The sequence below is a fragment of the Platichthys flesus genome, chromosome 6 (assembly GCF_949316205.1).
Source record: "Platichthys flesus chromosome 6, fPlaFle2.1, whole genome shotgun sequence".
Lineage (NCBI taxonomy): Eukaryota > Metazoa > Chordata > Actinopteri > Pleuronectiformes > Pleuronectidae > Platichthys > Platichthys flesus.
Genome location: NC_084950.1, coordinates 11,360,444 through 11,374,059, shown reverse-complemented (window position 1 = coordinate 11,374,059; position 13,616 = coordinate 11,360,444). Strand labels below are relative to the sequence as shown.

Below are 13,616 nucleotides of genomic sequence, written 5' to 3'. Positions count from 1 at the left end.
GTGTGAGTGATCCAGTCATGGATCTCCGGGGAGATAGCAGCTAAATACAAAGTGAGTAACAAGTCGCTCCACCTCTTAGTGAACTTTAACCGTTCACTATCAACCGGCTCCAGTGAACTTTGCCTCTCTGTGGTTCCCTGACGAGTGAGGCAGCAGAGAGGGGGAAGGTGTTTAGAAGTTTAAATGTTTCTTAGTCTGGTCAGATGAGGGTAAAGGAGGACATGAGGGCCTATGGATTCATGAGTTAAAGCTCTCGGGGAAGGTAAGTGGCCTCTCAGGCTGACATCAAGTGAATCTGAATGAAGTACGTCGGAGCAGTAAATGGGTTTGGCTCCTCAGCATTGACTTTCCTTTTGTGTTCCTCTACAGATGACACAGAACATGTTTCAGGAGGGGCTGTACCAGGTGTTCTTTAAAGAGACACCCACGACCAGCCCACAGGCCCAGGCCGGTGGTCAGGTGGAGCTGGACAATGCTAGGATCCATCGCTGGTTCGGGACTGTGGTCAACACCAGGCTTCTAGTCAGCGGGGTGAGGTGCCACACACTGGTCAACACATGTGTATCAGCAGTGAACCAGTCTGACCTGCCTCATGCTCCCTGTTCCCCCTCAGGTGGTTCAAGTCCTCAGTGCGTTAGTGTGCGTTCTCACCACAGTCACTCACGCTTGTGTGGGCTACAACTGCGCCATCGCCATGACAACGCCTGTGTGGTCGAGCCTATCTGTGAGTTCACGTTCACAATGTGAATATTTCAGACTGACTCAGAGTCAGACACCGGGTCTTAACTGTTGTGTTGTTACAGTACGTGGCTGCAGGATGTCTGGCAATGGAGGTTCAGAGAAAAGCCACAAAACTAAAGGTAAATGTTTAATCATTTCTTGTGTCATTATTTTGTACATCAACGAGACTCCGACCAATAAGGAATTTTGAGGCCTGATGGCAATACTGATAATTAGGAATAAATAAAAGTTACAGTTCAGCAATAAACTTTATTACAAATAATTGTAAATAAAAAGAAAACACAAAAACAAACAATTATATGGAACAGTTTTTTTTTACTGTTCCATATAATTTTGCTAATTTTTTAATAAGCAAAACAATTCTGCATTGGTTATCCTGCAAAATAAAAAGTTTTCATACAAGTGCATCCATCTGTTAAAGGCTCACATGTACAATACACCAGTCGGACTCTTGTATCAACTCACTTGATTTTGCGTCTTGACTCCACACAGATCATCCTCCTGATGGCTCTGAACGTCTTCAGTCTTCTGTTTGGATTCTCTGCTCTCCTGGCCAACAGTCTCACGTTCACACACCCTGCTCCTCTCACCACGAGCCAACAGGTACCTTTGCAGTTCAAGTTATTCCTTTTTAACAAGGAAATGTGTTGAGATCTGTTTTTGAGGGAATCCACCACTCCTCTTGGACGATACACTGTATGTGTGGAAATCACTGCTTTCTGATCAGTGTGTAATTGTCTTTCTCACTCGCTCCCTGTTGTCACCAGCGTGCCGGCTCTTATGTTGCGAGGGGAACTTCTGTAGCCTTCAGTGTTTTCTGTTTTCTGTCGTCACTCTACATTCTCTTCCTGTCCTGGAGAGGCCTGCGTCGCTACTCTGCTCCTCAGGCTCAGGCCTACAACCGGCTCACACAGGTAAATAAAGTAGGACAGGATGTATGAAGGAGGAATTGGCTCAATACACCAGTAAAACCATAGATAGACAGAACACTGTTCAGGCTGGAGTTAACGTCAGATTCTTTTCTCTGGACAGGATCCGGATGAAACAAATGGACCTTTACTGGACCAAGAGGTGTTTAGTCTGTGAAGCTCTTTCATTCAAACTAGTGTGGACACTCCTCCTGTGTAATCCTGGTTACTGATGTTAATCAGAGACTGTGTGAACACTCCTGATTTAAGATTTGTTTGGGATGAATATGTTTCATAATAAAGCTTTCTGTTGAAAGCTGTTATAAAAAGAAAATATAACATTAAACAGCTGTAAACAAACCTAGTCTATCTCATAATTTAACTGAATATTCACATAGCTGTCGTGGGTTTCATGTTGTTCTGATATCCACCACTAGGAGGCAGCACTGCCACAGTTTTTCATGTTAATGTCAGATTCACAGATCAACTTCCTCTATTTAGAGTAAGAATAGAGGATAAAAGTGATTCTCTTCAAACCAGGAAACCTACATGAGGTTATGTGAGAGGACATCATGGGATGGACTAAAAATGAAGAGATAATTCACTGATCTGATGATCACTGAGTGTAAAGGTTCATGCTCCACTGATTTCTTCATCATGTTCAGAGCACTCATCAGTTTATTGATCTATATGAAATGGTGACGACGTCTTTCACTCACTTTATCATGAGACCCAGCCTGATTCTAGTCGTATATAAAATGGTAACAGTCTATTTTTAGAGGCTGAACAGCATCTGAAAGGACTTAAAAAAGCATTTATGGCCCTAAAACGTGAGCTGGTCCTCACAAAGATAGATGTCCAAGGCTGCACGGACACAGTGGAGGATGTGGTGTGTGTGTGTGAGTATTTAAATGATGGAGTATTTCATTAAGAATATAAAGCAAGGTCAGAGAGCACTCCTGTAGAGCACACACACACACACACACACACACACACAGATACACACACACACACTCAGACATGGTAACAGACTTGTGCAAGTGAACAGAAAAAACCCTCACAGAGCAGCTACTTTCTCACGGCATGTCAGGCTAACAGCTTCCAGCTGTTGCCTGGTTTGTGGAGCTGCTATGGGAACACACCGAGTACAAAGACTAGCATGGGATTCATTAGTGAACGGACACGGGACCAGAATATAAGAAAAGAATGGTGAGGTTTGATGTCCTGAAAGAAACTGGATTTGATTCATTTGTTATTAACCACTTTACTGTATGGTGAAACCTCACAACGTCTGTTTGAGTGTGTGTTTACAAGCTGTGTCGCTGGGGCTTCGTGATATGAGTGTTCATAGACGTGATCGGTTTACTCAGATGTCTCCTTGCATGTTCACTCGAGTGGCTCCATGTTTGCAGTCACAGACAGAAAGAGTGTTTACAGCCAACCCCTGTCACGACTTGGGAAAATAATCTGCCCAGATGTTTAATGAGGGGGTCCGCTGCTGGCTGATGAGTCGTTTCCTCTTCCTAACATCTCCTGTCTTTCTTCTGAGTGTATCTCGGTTCTGACTCCACAGGAAATCCTCCCTCTCCTCCTCTGAGGGTCAGCGTGTGAGAGGGAAGTGACTGGGCCTGGATGTGATGACAAGAGAGTGAGTGTGTGCGGAAGTGGTGACTCCATGTGGAGACTCTCACTGATACTCTGACCTCTCAGCTGAGCGCCTGGAAGGTTTTTAATCTGTGAGGAAGTGAGGGATTAAATAACTTCCTGTCTTTGCTTTTCAATGAAAAAAAAAACCCGACGAAAGCATCATCTTGAGAACATTCATCAATAATTTATTTTTCTTACTCTCAAGAACCACCACGGCTTCTCATCTTGAAAATTCATCATCAATTTCCAACAACACAGTTTTGAAAAATGTAAAGTTACTATACAAATTTTTAATAGAAAAAAGAATAAATTAACTGTGGAATTCAGTTTTTTTTTCTTATCAATTCCACATTTTTTCCTACAACACCTTTAATGTATTGTTACAGTTGAACAGAACTGATAAAATCAAGTTACATGCTCTATTGTCTGCGAGGGGAAGTGTTCTACTATTAAACGGTTTGTTAAAATAAGCTTCATTTTGCACATCTGGTATTGAATCTATCGATAACAGTGAAGAGATGTCTAGATCCTATGTGACAAAGCAGTAACTGGTCATTTTGTAGCACCTGAAAGGGTCGTTACAATGTCGGAACTAAAAAAACAAAAACAATACTGATTCATATAAAATGGAACATTGTTAAAACAATGAATGTCAATGTTAAAAACCCCACAAAACCTTACGGTGCCCCTCCGCACATACAGGAAAAGACTGATAAAAGTTAGTTCACTTCTCTTGGGAGTATTACAAAAAACCTCAAACATCTTAATGGAGCACAGGAAAGATGGGCTTTTTTGGAACTACAGAGGGGACGTCACACTTCATCACATCGGGCTCAGAGGTCAGAGGTTTGCACAAGGTCAGAACGGGACCCTCTGGGGGCTGGGGGGGGGCTGACACTATGGAGAAAGACGTGCTAATCTTCGCGTCAAGAACTCAGGTGCTGGATGTGTTTAGGGTTGATATCAGTGGATCTGCATGGCATGCACGGGCAAAGTCTGAAGGCAGACTCTCAGTGAAAAAAGCTGGGTCAACCTTGAATACACTGGAGTCATAGCTCCCGATTAAATAGAGTGATGGTAACTGGCGAGTGCTAGTTCCAATCCTGGGTAAAAGACCTAAACAATCTGAGCGGGCGAGGGTGGAGAGCTCTCGGAGAACCAGCCATGCACGGGGGCACGAGAGAGGGTTAAACCTGCTCATGGGAAATAGTCTAGAAAGTGGCCGATTACAGCTACTGTGCATCAAGGAAACACCACAGCGAGGGACAGAGCAAGATTCACGCCGACGCTCCCAAGCACGATTTATCCAGAATCGTCATCTGTCATTATCTTCACATTTTGGGCAAAGACGGAACAACGGGTAAACCTTGATCTGGGGAGCGAAGGGGAACTGGTTCGGGGACAGCGAGAACATGCACAGCTCAACTTCCTTTGTACAAAACCAGGTGTGCTTTTCTAACCCTGTTCTGATTATGTGATTGTTGTTTGGGACGTGCGATAAAATAAGTCGCTCCATCTCAAGAGGCTTTTTCCCTCACTTCTTATTATGGCTTGTCATCTGCCCTGTCACTGTGGTAATATTAACTATGAATGAATCTATGTGCTGTAAAAGATATGATTATTTAATGCCTCGTCTGCGGTTCTAGCTTTTGTAGTTGCCTGTTTGCACCTCGATACAACTCATCAGTAGATGAGAGTGGAAAATGAGAACATACAACAGTAGTAGCTCCAGCCCTCACACACTGTTAACGTTGTGCTTTAAAACCAAAGTACAATCGACTTATTCCTTAACAGGCCGTCTGATGCCAAATCGTATGTGAAGCAGAATCTTGCTTCCTTGCTGTTTAATAGGATGTCTATGCACTGTGGGGATTTGAAGGATCTACAGCTCAAACAAGTTGCCGTTCCAGCGCTGAAGTACAGTACAAGTGTAACATGTTTGGCACAAATATATTAGTACTCGTGTGTGCCCATAGATGCAAAGTATTTTGACAGTCAGCGTGTGATCTGCCCAGCACTGAGTTCAGACTGTGTGTGTTCAGTCAGGATGCTGCTGTCATGCTGAAGAGACGGACAGAAAGAGGAGAAGACACAGCGCTACAGAGGGACTGATGCAAACACCCAGCGTGGCGTGAGCTGCTAAATAAAACCAAGACCAAAGAGGAGACAGCAGTGATAAAAAACAAGATGATTCACTGTTGGGATTTATCACTTAACAGCCTCAATGTCAAACTACAAGTAACGCCAGCAGGTGTCAACAGCCACATCATCTCCTACTGTCAGGGAGGGAGATGACAGATGTGGAGAGCTGGAATGAGACGTTGCAGGAACTGTGATCGTGTGTGGTCATGTTAAAAGATGAAGCTCCAACACGACCCTCCGCGCGCTGGCTCCAGCACTGTTCGTCCTCCACCACCATGCGGCCAAACAAACTGCTATGGACAGTGGAATCGTGTAAAAGACCAGAGAACGTAGCTCGATGCCAGACACAATAACCAAAACACCATATTCTCCCTGAGACGCACTGAGGAGCCTCAACTCCAGGCATCACAAGGCCGAGAACATGTGCTCCAGTTCACTCAGGATTGACACGCCACTTCGTAGACTTGTACAATGTTTGTTATTGCTATAGTCCTCGTCAATAGTCCCGACAGCGTCCCAGAAACCATCCTGCGAATTCACAGTCGCTCTTATCCCCAAGGTGTGACCAGTCAATCCAGTAGTTGTCTTTGGTTGTGGGTTAAAAACCGAAGAGTCATGTGTGTTAATCCAGATTTTTGATAAATTGGTGTCAACTGTTCTTATCTATAATTACGCAGGGAGAAATGAACGAACAGAAACAAGACAAACACAACTGATGGGAGTAATGAAGACCAACACAGTTTGTTTGAGGGCAGAGAATGGGTTATAAACTGGTGGCTCAAATCCAGTAAAGATCTGGTGGCAATGCACTAAAGTTTGTTAGATTAGGGGTGGGGGGGTTGAGATATGAAACGGATCCTGGAAATGGCCGATGGTTGAATTTCGTTGAGTTTGAGTTTCTGTGCTCTCTATCCCCATCGCTTCTTCCCCCTCGTCCCGTTGAGGGGGGGGGTACAGACGGAGCTCCTTGGTGCTCCAGGGCAACAGTTCAACAGCTGAGGTGGCACGTCTCAGTCTGTCTGATGAGATCCGCCCTAATCAGAGCCCAGTGAGTGTGTCCCTGTCTGGCTGAGCTGTGATAGAGGAGGGGGCATAATAAAGAGAGGAAATGGATGAAGGGCGGGATATAGGGAGGAGGAGGAGGAGGAAGGCTCATATCCAGTCCACCAGTCCGGTCGGGGCAGGATCTTGTAGGGTTTTAAGGATGAGGTTGTTGGTTGTCGATGGGTAGTAGTGAGGGACAGTGGAGAGGCAGTAGGAGAGGGCGACGGGACTTTTCTCGGCTCCTAAAGGAAGGTCTCAGACCAGGGTTCCAGGTTTGGCCTTGTCGTGTCCGTACCACTGCACGTCTGCCAGCTCCGAACACAGGGGGCTGCTGAGAAAACAGTCACTGAACGACCTGCGGAGGAAGAGAGAGCAGGATGGCACTGACGTCACATGACAGCTCCTCATTTCCAAAGGTAATCAATCAAACAAATCTAAAACAAACATCATCTACACGATTTTCTAGATGTCAGCATTCGTTTTTAAGAAGAACGTTCTCGTGGTGCCACACGTTCAGCACATGGTTCAGTCTGTCTATTAGTAAACCCTGTAGGGAATCAGCCACATTATCAGAACACAGAGCAGAGCACATGCAGAGATCAGATGCAGATGCAGCCAGACGAGCACCTGACACACACACCTCCACCCAACAGAGCGGGAAATTGTGAACCCTCGTCGTTTGTCAGCCCACGCACAGTCGATGATACATTCGAGCTGTTTTCAGACAGGAACATGAAGATGTCCGGAATAAACTGTGAGGATATTCTCTGGCTTTTTCTATATAAAGAACGCAGCCGATTGTCTGAGTCAGACCTGTTCAGAACAACAGGGAAATCTGTGGAGCGTTGAGGCGAGAGGTGGCGCCTGGGTAGAGCATATAGGAGGCAGCACATGATGCATGGACCCTGCTGCAGTCGGCCCTTATCACCAAACGCTCTCGAATCTCATTGTCATTTTCAAGTAAACGTCTTTGTCGGCCTCTTCTACAAGAATGGCACTTTTTCATCCTGATATTTGAATCTTTTTGTCTTTGTCTATTTCAGTTTCGCGTTTGTCTCATGTTAGAAAACCCTCATCAACGCATAATCTTTATTATTCTCACCTGTGTCATTGGTTTGTACTAGGGGGCGGATATTAGTGTTCTCACATACATCCACTCTGGATAATTTCAGGAGATAATCCAGAGTTCAGTGCATGTCTGAAAGCATCTTTATCGTGTATTTATTGTGTACAGACAGATTTCCACAATCTTGTGTAAATTTGTCCCAATTTATTTTTGCCTAAAGTTCCTTTTTTGTTTGCAATGTCTGCTTATGCTGCTGCTGTGTCTTCCCAACAGTATACACTCTAGGTCTAGACCACTGGGAGGCCGAAAGCACAGACAGTACCTCTATGCGTCAGAGCTGGGCTGAGGGGGAGACTGACAGACGTCCTCAGTAGGAGAGCAGTCTGCTGTGCCTCTAAACCAGGAGAGAGGACACACACACAAGGAAAGAAGGGTTAGTACGGACAGAGAGAGAGACGAAAAAAGAAACGACAATATTAGGTGGTAGAAAATTGCTCCGTGAGGACAGACGTTGTGAGAGATGGGACGAAAGCCAGAGGAAGTGAAGATGCAGTGTTAAAACCATTTACACAAATAGCATGAAAAGCCAAGAGGAGTGTTATGATTTGAGTGCGAAAGAAAAGGTTTCAATTAGAGTTTAGTTTTCAGAATAACTGACACAGACACAACAGACAGTCAAAGCTTGAGAGGGTGCTATTGTGATGTGATGGTGAGAAGGAAGCTGAGAGGGCAGCATCCAGATGGTCCTAAATTTAAGATGAAGTCACATCCTCAATCATTTTGTCCCCCTGTTTCAGCCGCTTCATGTGTGTGTGTGTGTGTGTCTCTTACCCGCTCTGCCAGTTGAGGATGTGCTGTGGGCTACAGGGGGGAGTGGGCGTTGCTGCGTGTTCACTGGAGGGCGTCATACTCCTCTGGCTGTGAGGGGAAGCAGCTATGGGGGGGGGGGGGGGGGGGGGGGACACGGACAGTTAGTCAGGCTGAATATGATACAGCAGCATGAGATAAAAACAAACAAATATAAATAAACACAGTGAAAACTTTTTACACTTTCTCTCCCCTTGCATAGCTACAGTTTTAATCCAAAATGATGCGTCACCATATATTTGTCTAAAACTACTGCAATTTACTCCCATATTACCTTTATATCATCTAAACACAACTGTGCCTTTTGAATTTTTTTAAAGATATCTATTTGTGTAATTTTGCTCTTTTGTGAGTGTAGTGTTCTGAGTTACTGTTAGTAATCCACATGTGATAACAAAGTACAATCCTGCACAAGGCAGCACATTAAGGCCGATGAATGACTCTGCATCGAAGCTACGACAGAGTAACCCCGTAGGCTACGCACAGGGCCTACGTCATTGTGAGTACTTATAGTTGTGCGTAGGTGTGTGTTTGTGACTCCACCGTAAACGCTAGAGGACGTAGAGTTTCTATGCTACTGTGTTGGTGTTTCTTCCGGTTTCCGGTCATGCTCTGGCATCTCTGATTACTTCAGAAGCATGGCGAGTGTTATCATGTCGGAGCTGGAGCTGATGACGTCGGAGGAGATGTGACACAGAGTGCGCTCTGCGTTGCCTGGATGCGTGGTTACATTTTTTGGGGAGCTGCGTGTCAGGGTATGGCTTCAAAGGACGTACTGGAGGAGCCGGGGAATCGATCCAGCGATCTTCCAGTTGGTGGAAGACCCGATCTACCTCAGCCTTGAATCTCATAACCTCAAGTCCTTCTAGCATTCAAGATTAAAATTGTCAGAGCGTCTGAACACACATAATTATTTATTGAACTAACAACTCCCAGGCTTTAATCTTAAACACAATGAAGAATTTATTTTCTCCAAATGACAAAAAAAAAAAAGGTTGATGAGAACACATGAAGGCGACCCACCTGGTGAGCCCTTGGCGAGTGCCCCTACTCTGCTCCCCCGTCCATGTCCAAGAGTGCCTTGCAGTGACCCTGTCTCGGAGGAGGTGGATCCCGAATGTGAATGATTCCTCTCCTTCACGCTCCCTGAGGACCTCTGGTACCAGCATCGTAGTTCATCAGATACCGCTGTCCTCCCCCCTCCTCCTCCACCACCCTCTCGCCCCAATGACGGAGTCCGTACGATTTGAGAGCGCGACGGCGTGAGACGGCCGCTCCCTTCTCCTCCTTCTTCTCCCCCCCAGGCCTCCTTGTATAGTCCCCCGGCTGTGTAGGAGCTGGACGTCTTGAACTGGGCCTTCACGCTGTAGTGGCCCTCCTGATCGCTCTCCAGGCTGCGCACCACCACGGGGTTGGGGCTGCCCTCCACGTACAGCGGGTACTCCTTGATGCGGTACTGAGAGGAGGGCTGGCTCTGGCTGTGGAGGTAAACACCGTGTTGTCCCCCTCCCATGCTGCCTCCACCGGACCCAACAGAGCCGTTCTTAGCTGCCAGGTTTGGCATGGAGCCGGAGTTAGAGGAACCAAGGTTTCCAGCAGACCTGGACACAGAACACAAGTCAACATCTTATCAATTTTTTTATACATATAATAAAACAGGGATTGTGTCAAGAAACCCTGTATCTCCACCACTCTTACCTGTGCCTTTGCCTCTGCCTCTGCCTGGCTTTGGAGGGTGAGTCCTCTCCCAGTGTAGAGTAGTTGGGGTTGCTGCCAGGGGGTCCACCGGCGGGGTAGTAATGCTCTGAGCTGCTTTGGCTGGTGCACGATGAGCAGTCATCCAGAGGGTCAGAGCCATTGGAGCGTCCTGGGACCAGGAAGAAGTCCGGACTGCCCAGTGTTCCCAGGGTGTGCGGGTGTGTGTCTGGGTCGGACGTGAGCAGCTTGCCCTGGGACTCGAGGCTGGAGCTGCGGTTCCTAAAGTGCTGAGCGAGACTGTGCAGACGGGTTGGACTGATGTCCACTGACCTGTAGGCATGAATTAAAAGAAACGACTTTCAGTTCATTTGGAAACTCTCAAAAGCAGTTAGACAAACAAGAGAGAGCTGTGGGTCCTGTGACCCCATTCTAATCTGGAATTTAACCGATGTTATATTAACCAAAGTGACTTAACCCTTGAATAAACATTTAAAAGTGAAGGCTTCAAGACTGACCGAGTAGAATGTACATAGTGTGGGTTCCTAGTCCTCAGGTCCGGGGTCGACGGCATGCTGGACTGAGAGTTCCAGTGAGGGAGGCTCCTGATGGGGCTGCTCTGCAGAGAGTTACTGCCTCCTGCCTCTGCACTGCCCGAGCTCGGGAACCGCCTGTGAATTAGAAAGTTGCAGGGAAAAGGTTCAAATATTTCCTATTCATTTGAATATATATACTGTATGCTCAATTTAAACAGGCATCCTGCATCAACCTACATTTGTGGTGTTCAAGCACGCTCGACTCAGTGAGGTATAATAAAAATAAGTGAACTAAAACTTAAATGCACTTGTGGTTGTTATAACAGTTTACTGAAATAACTTTGAGAAGCCTCACACATGAACATAAATATATCGTAGATCTACTCTCAAGGGATGGCTAACATTAAGTTGCCCGTACCTTGAGTGAGAGGAGCGTTTCTTGACTTTTTCATAGGGCTCATCCAGTGACGATTCACTCCAGATCTTGGGCTTGATGGGTGATTTGTCGTAGTCCGAGCGTGTGTAGTGCAGGTGTCGCAGGCCGTCCAGGGACTGCGGGGGAGGGGGCCGACTGTGAGATGGAGGCCGAGGAGGGAGGCCCTTGTGAGGTGATGCTACTGGAGAGAAGGTGGGGGTACCTGTAACTTGAGGGTCATCTGAAAAAGAGAAATAATTGAAATAAGATTCCACACCAGTTTTCATCATTAGAACGAACTATATATCTGGGAATAATGAGGAGGCTCAAGACTCACCATCATCTAAGACCAGTGCGTCGGACAGTGAGCTGTCTTCAGAACCAATATTGGCTTCTAAAGAACAGAGAAACAAAAGCAAGATGTTAGAGATGATGTCTTAAAGGCCTCACTCAAAGCCTTCTGAAAATAGTACGAAAGAGGATTATGGGCAACTATAGCTCATATAAATAGTGTTTATTGGTACCTTCAATGATAAGTGATGCTCTCTGCGTCGGTTTCTTTCCAGAGCGGACCCGGCAATCATTGATAGAGTTCTCAATTTCCTGGAGCTTCTTCAGTGCGTTCAGATAAGACGTCTTCCTCTGTTTCTTCAGCTTCTTACTAGTTAGGTGAGGATCGCTGGCCAGACGCCGGGCTGCCTCTGTGATCTGGGACTGAATGGCAAACTCCCGCTCCAACCGCTCCAGCTCCTCTTCCTGGGATAAGCACACACACATATGGTTTTAGTGCCAGCAGAGTGACACAAGCAAGCGCAAAAACACTGGATTTGCTCACAGTTTTAGCAACAGAAATCGACTCAGAATCCAAAATCAACAAAGCTTTGTTTGCAGACACGTATTCAGGCTCTAACTCTCCCATGAACACATTTGGTTCAACACAGGCCGAGCTTTTCCAGAGAAAACACACAGAGGAAATAATTTATCTGTGCTGCCGCCCCGCACTTTCTCACCACTGCATACTGACACACTCTGTCCCCAAATAATAAAACCTCTCCATCAATCCGTCCTATCCTCCGTTACACTTCTCCTGAGATTTGTGGAGCAGAGACTGTAAGGTGTACCAATAAAAATAGACTTGTTAAGCTACAAGAACATAGAAAATGTGTTCACAGCCATATGTGTGTCTGTGTAACAGAATACATGTTGTCGTACACTGTTCTAAAATACAGCATAGTAGAAACTTGTGAATGTAATTACAGATAAGTAGCAGAGTTAAGGCAGTCTTGTTACACAGACGCACACATTGTACAGCATTTTATGTGTACACGCATATGTCAGAAAACACATGATTTGACTTCCCCCCCCAGAGAGAGAGAGAGAGAGCGAGGGGGGATGTATATTGAATCGGGTCGACATCTTATTGGACGACCTCAGTTCTGTGGAATCCCTCTCACTAACAGCACATCGCACTGCTGCCAGGGCGGCTTCTGTTTCTGTGTGTGTACGGGTTTAAGGTGTTCAGCATGAATTAAGAAACACCATCTTTCTGCTTTGCAAGGCAGTTGTGTGATATTGTCTCCACCGTTTTTTATTTTTCAAAGCTTAAAACCTCAGCGGCCCACATGCCTGCACACATACCAAAACACACACAAAATCCTACTATCACCACTTCCTATGGCGAGCATGCCGCCAGACTATTTTTAGATGTTCTGCTGTTCTGGAAAATCTACCCATGGCACAAAAAAAGACAGCAAGACAAAGACGCAGTACAGCTACTCACGACTCAGACTGGTGCTTTGCAGTGCTCTCACTTTCCTTTGCTTTCTTAACAAATGAGCAGGGATCACTTAATAATCATCAATCATCACCCTGTGCCATTTTACGCACAAGGTTTTGTGTTAATTCTGAACAACCTGTAAAATCCATTAAGTTTTTAACCTTTATTTGGCCAAAGGTCATTTTATATATGTTTTAATTAAAAATAAAAAATTGTTATTTATAAGTTCACATGACAATCTCTATATGTTGAATAGTCAAATATGCTACACGTTATAATTCTGTTTGTGTCATTCTGCTTTGAGGCACTAGGGTACAGCTGTGTCCTTTTAGGTTTAAGACAGGTGATAGGCTGTAAAGCCGTTTTGATTCTTATAACAGGCTGTGAAGTCAAAGGAGCTTTGGTTCGACACATGTTCTTCGTTGTGTGACATGTAGATAATATAGATCTAAGTGTGAATAGAGCACGATGTCGGTAATGGACCAAGCTGAGATGCAAATTCCGATCACCTGTTAAACTGTAGAATTAGGACCACCCAGATTTAAATCTGAACAAGATGCTCTGCTGGCTTTGTGGCTTAAGACCTTGGAGGATGGTAAAACAGACACTTGATCTGCACTGAGCTGTTAAACAGCAGTTGTGATCAATAAAGCCGATTCTCTGCTCTACATCATTCAACATATTCCAATTCCTCCAGCCCAGTGCCCGTCAGAGATACATGTAGCAGTTTGTTTCAAACACTGACACCTCCAGTTGACCTCCTGTTTTCACTAAACCT

The 13,616-nt window shown here is 45.5% G+C and overlaps 2 protein-coding genes across 3 annotated transcripts in view; one reads left to right on the top strand and one right to left on the bottom strand.

Moving 5' to 3' along the window:
• Positions 1–118: 118 nt before the first annotated feature.
• Positions 119–2,009, top strand: si:dkey-30c15.13 (uncharacterized protein LOC558731 homolog). The gene is made up of 7 exons (XM_062390046.1): positions 119–262; positions 370–531; positions 614–724; positions 804–860; positions 1,234–1,344; positions 1,509–1,655; positions 1,774–2,009. The coding sequence occupies exons 2-7, from the start codon at positions 370–372 to the stop codon at positions 1,825–1,827; spliced, it is 642 nt and encodes a 213-aa protein (XP_062246030.1). The 5' UTR covers positions 119–262; the 3' UTR covers positions 1,828–2,009.
• Positions 2,010–3,460: 1,451 nt separating this feature from the next.
• The window catches only part of frmd4a (FERM domain containing 4A), a 53,908-nt gene continuing 43,752 nt past the window's right edge, over positions 3,461–13,616 (bottom strand). The window contains exons 5-13 of one of the 2 annotated variants that reach the window (XM_062390044.1): positions 11,586–11,817; positions 11,399–11,455; positions 11,065–11,302; positions 10,629–10,781; positions 10,114–10,443; positions 9,439–10,016; positions 8,380–8,482; positions 7,871–7,942; positions 3,461–6,837 (exon numbers count right to left, since the gene is read on the bottom strand). In XM_062390044.1, the coding sequence (XP_062246028.1) occupies positions 7,873–7,942; positions 8,380–8,482; positions 9,439–10,016; positions 10,114–10,443; positions 10,629–10,781; positions 11,065–11,302; positions 11,399–11,455; positions 11,586–11,817 (1,761 nt within the window). In that variant the 3' untranslated portion in view covers positions 3,461–6,837; positions 7,871–7,872. The remainder of the gene's footprint in view (positions 6,838–7,870; positions 7,943–8,379; positions 8,483–9,438; positions 10,017–10,113; positions 10,444–10,628; positions 10,782–11,064; positions 11,303–11,398; positions 11,456–11,585; positions 11,818–13,616) is intronic. The other variant, XM_062390045.1, reaches the window with a different exon arrangement.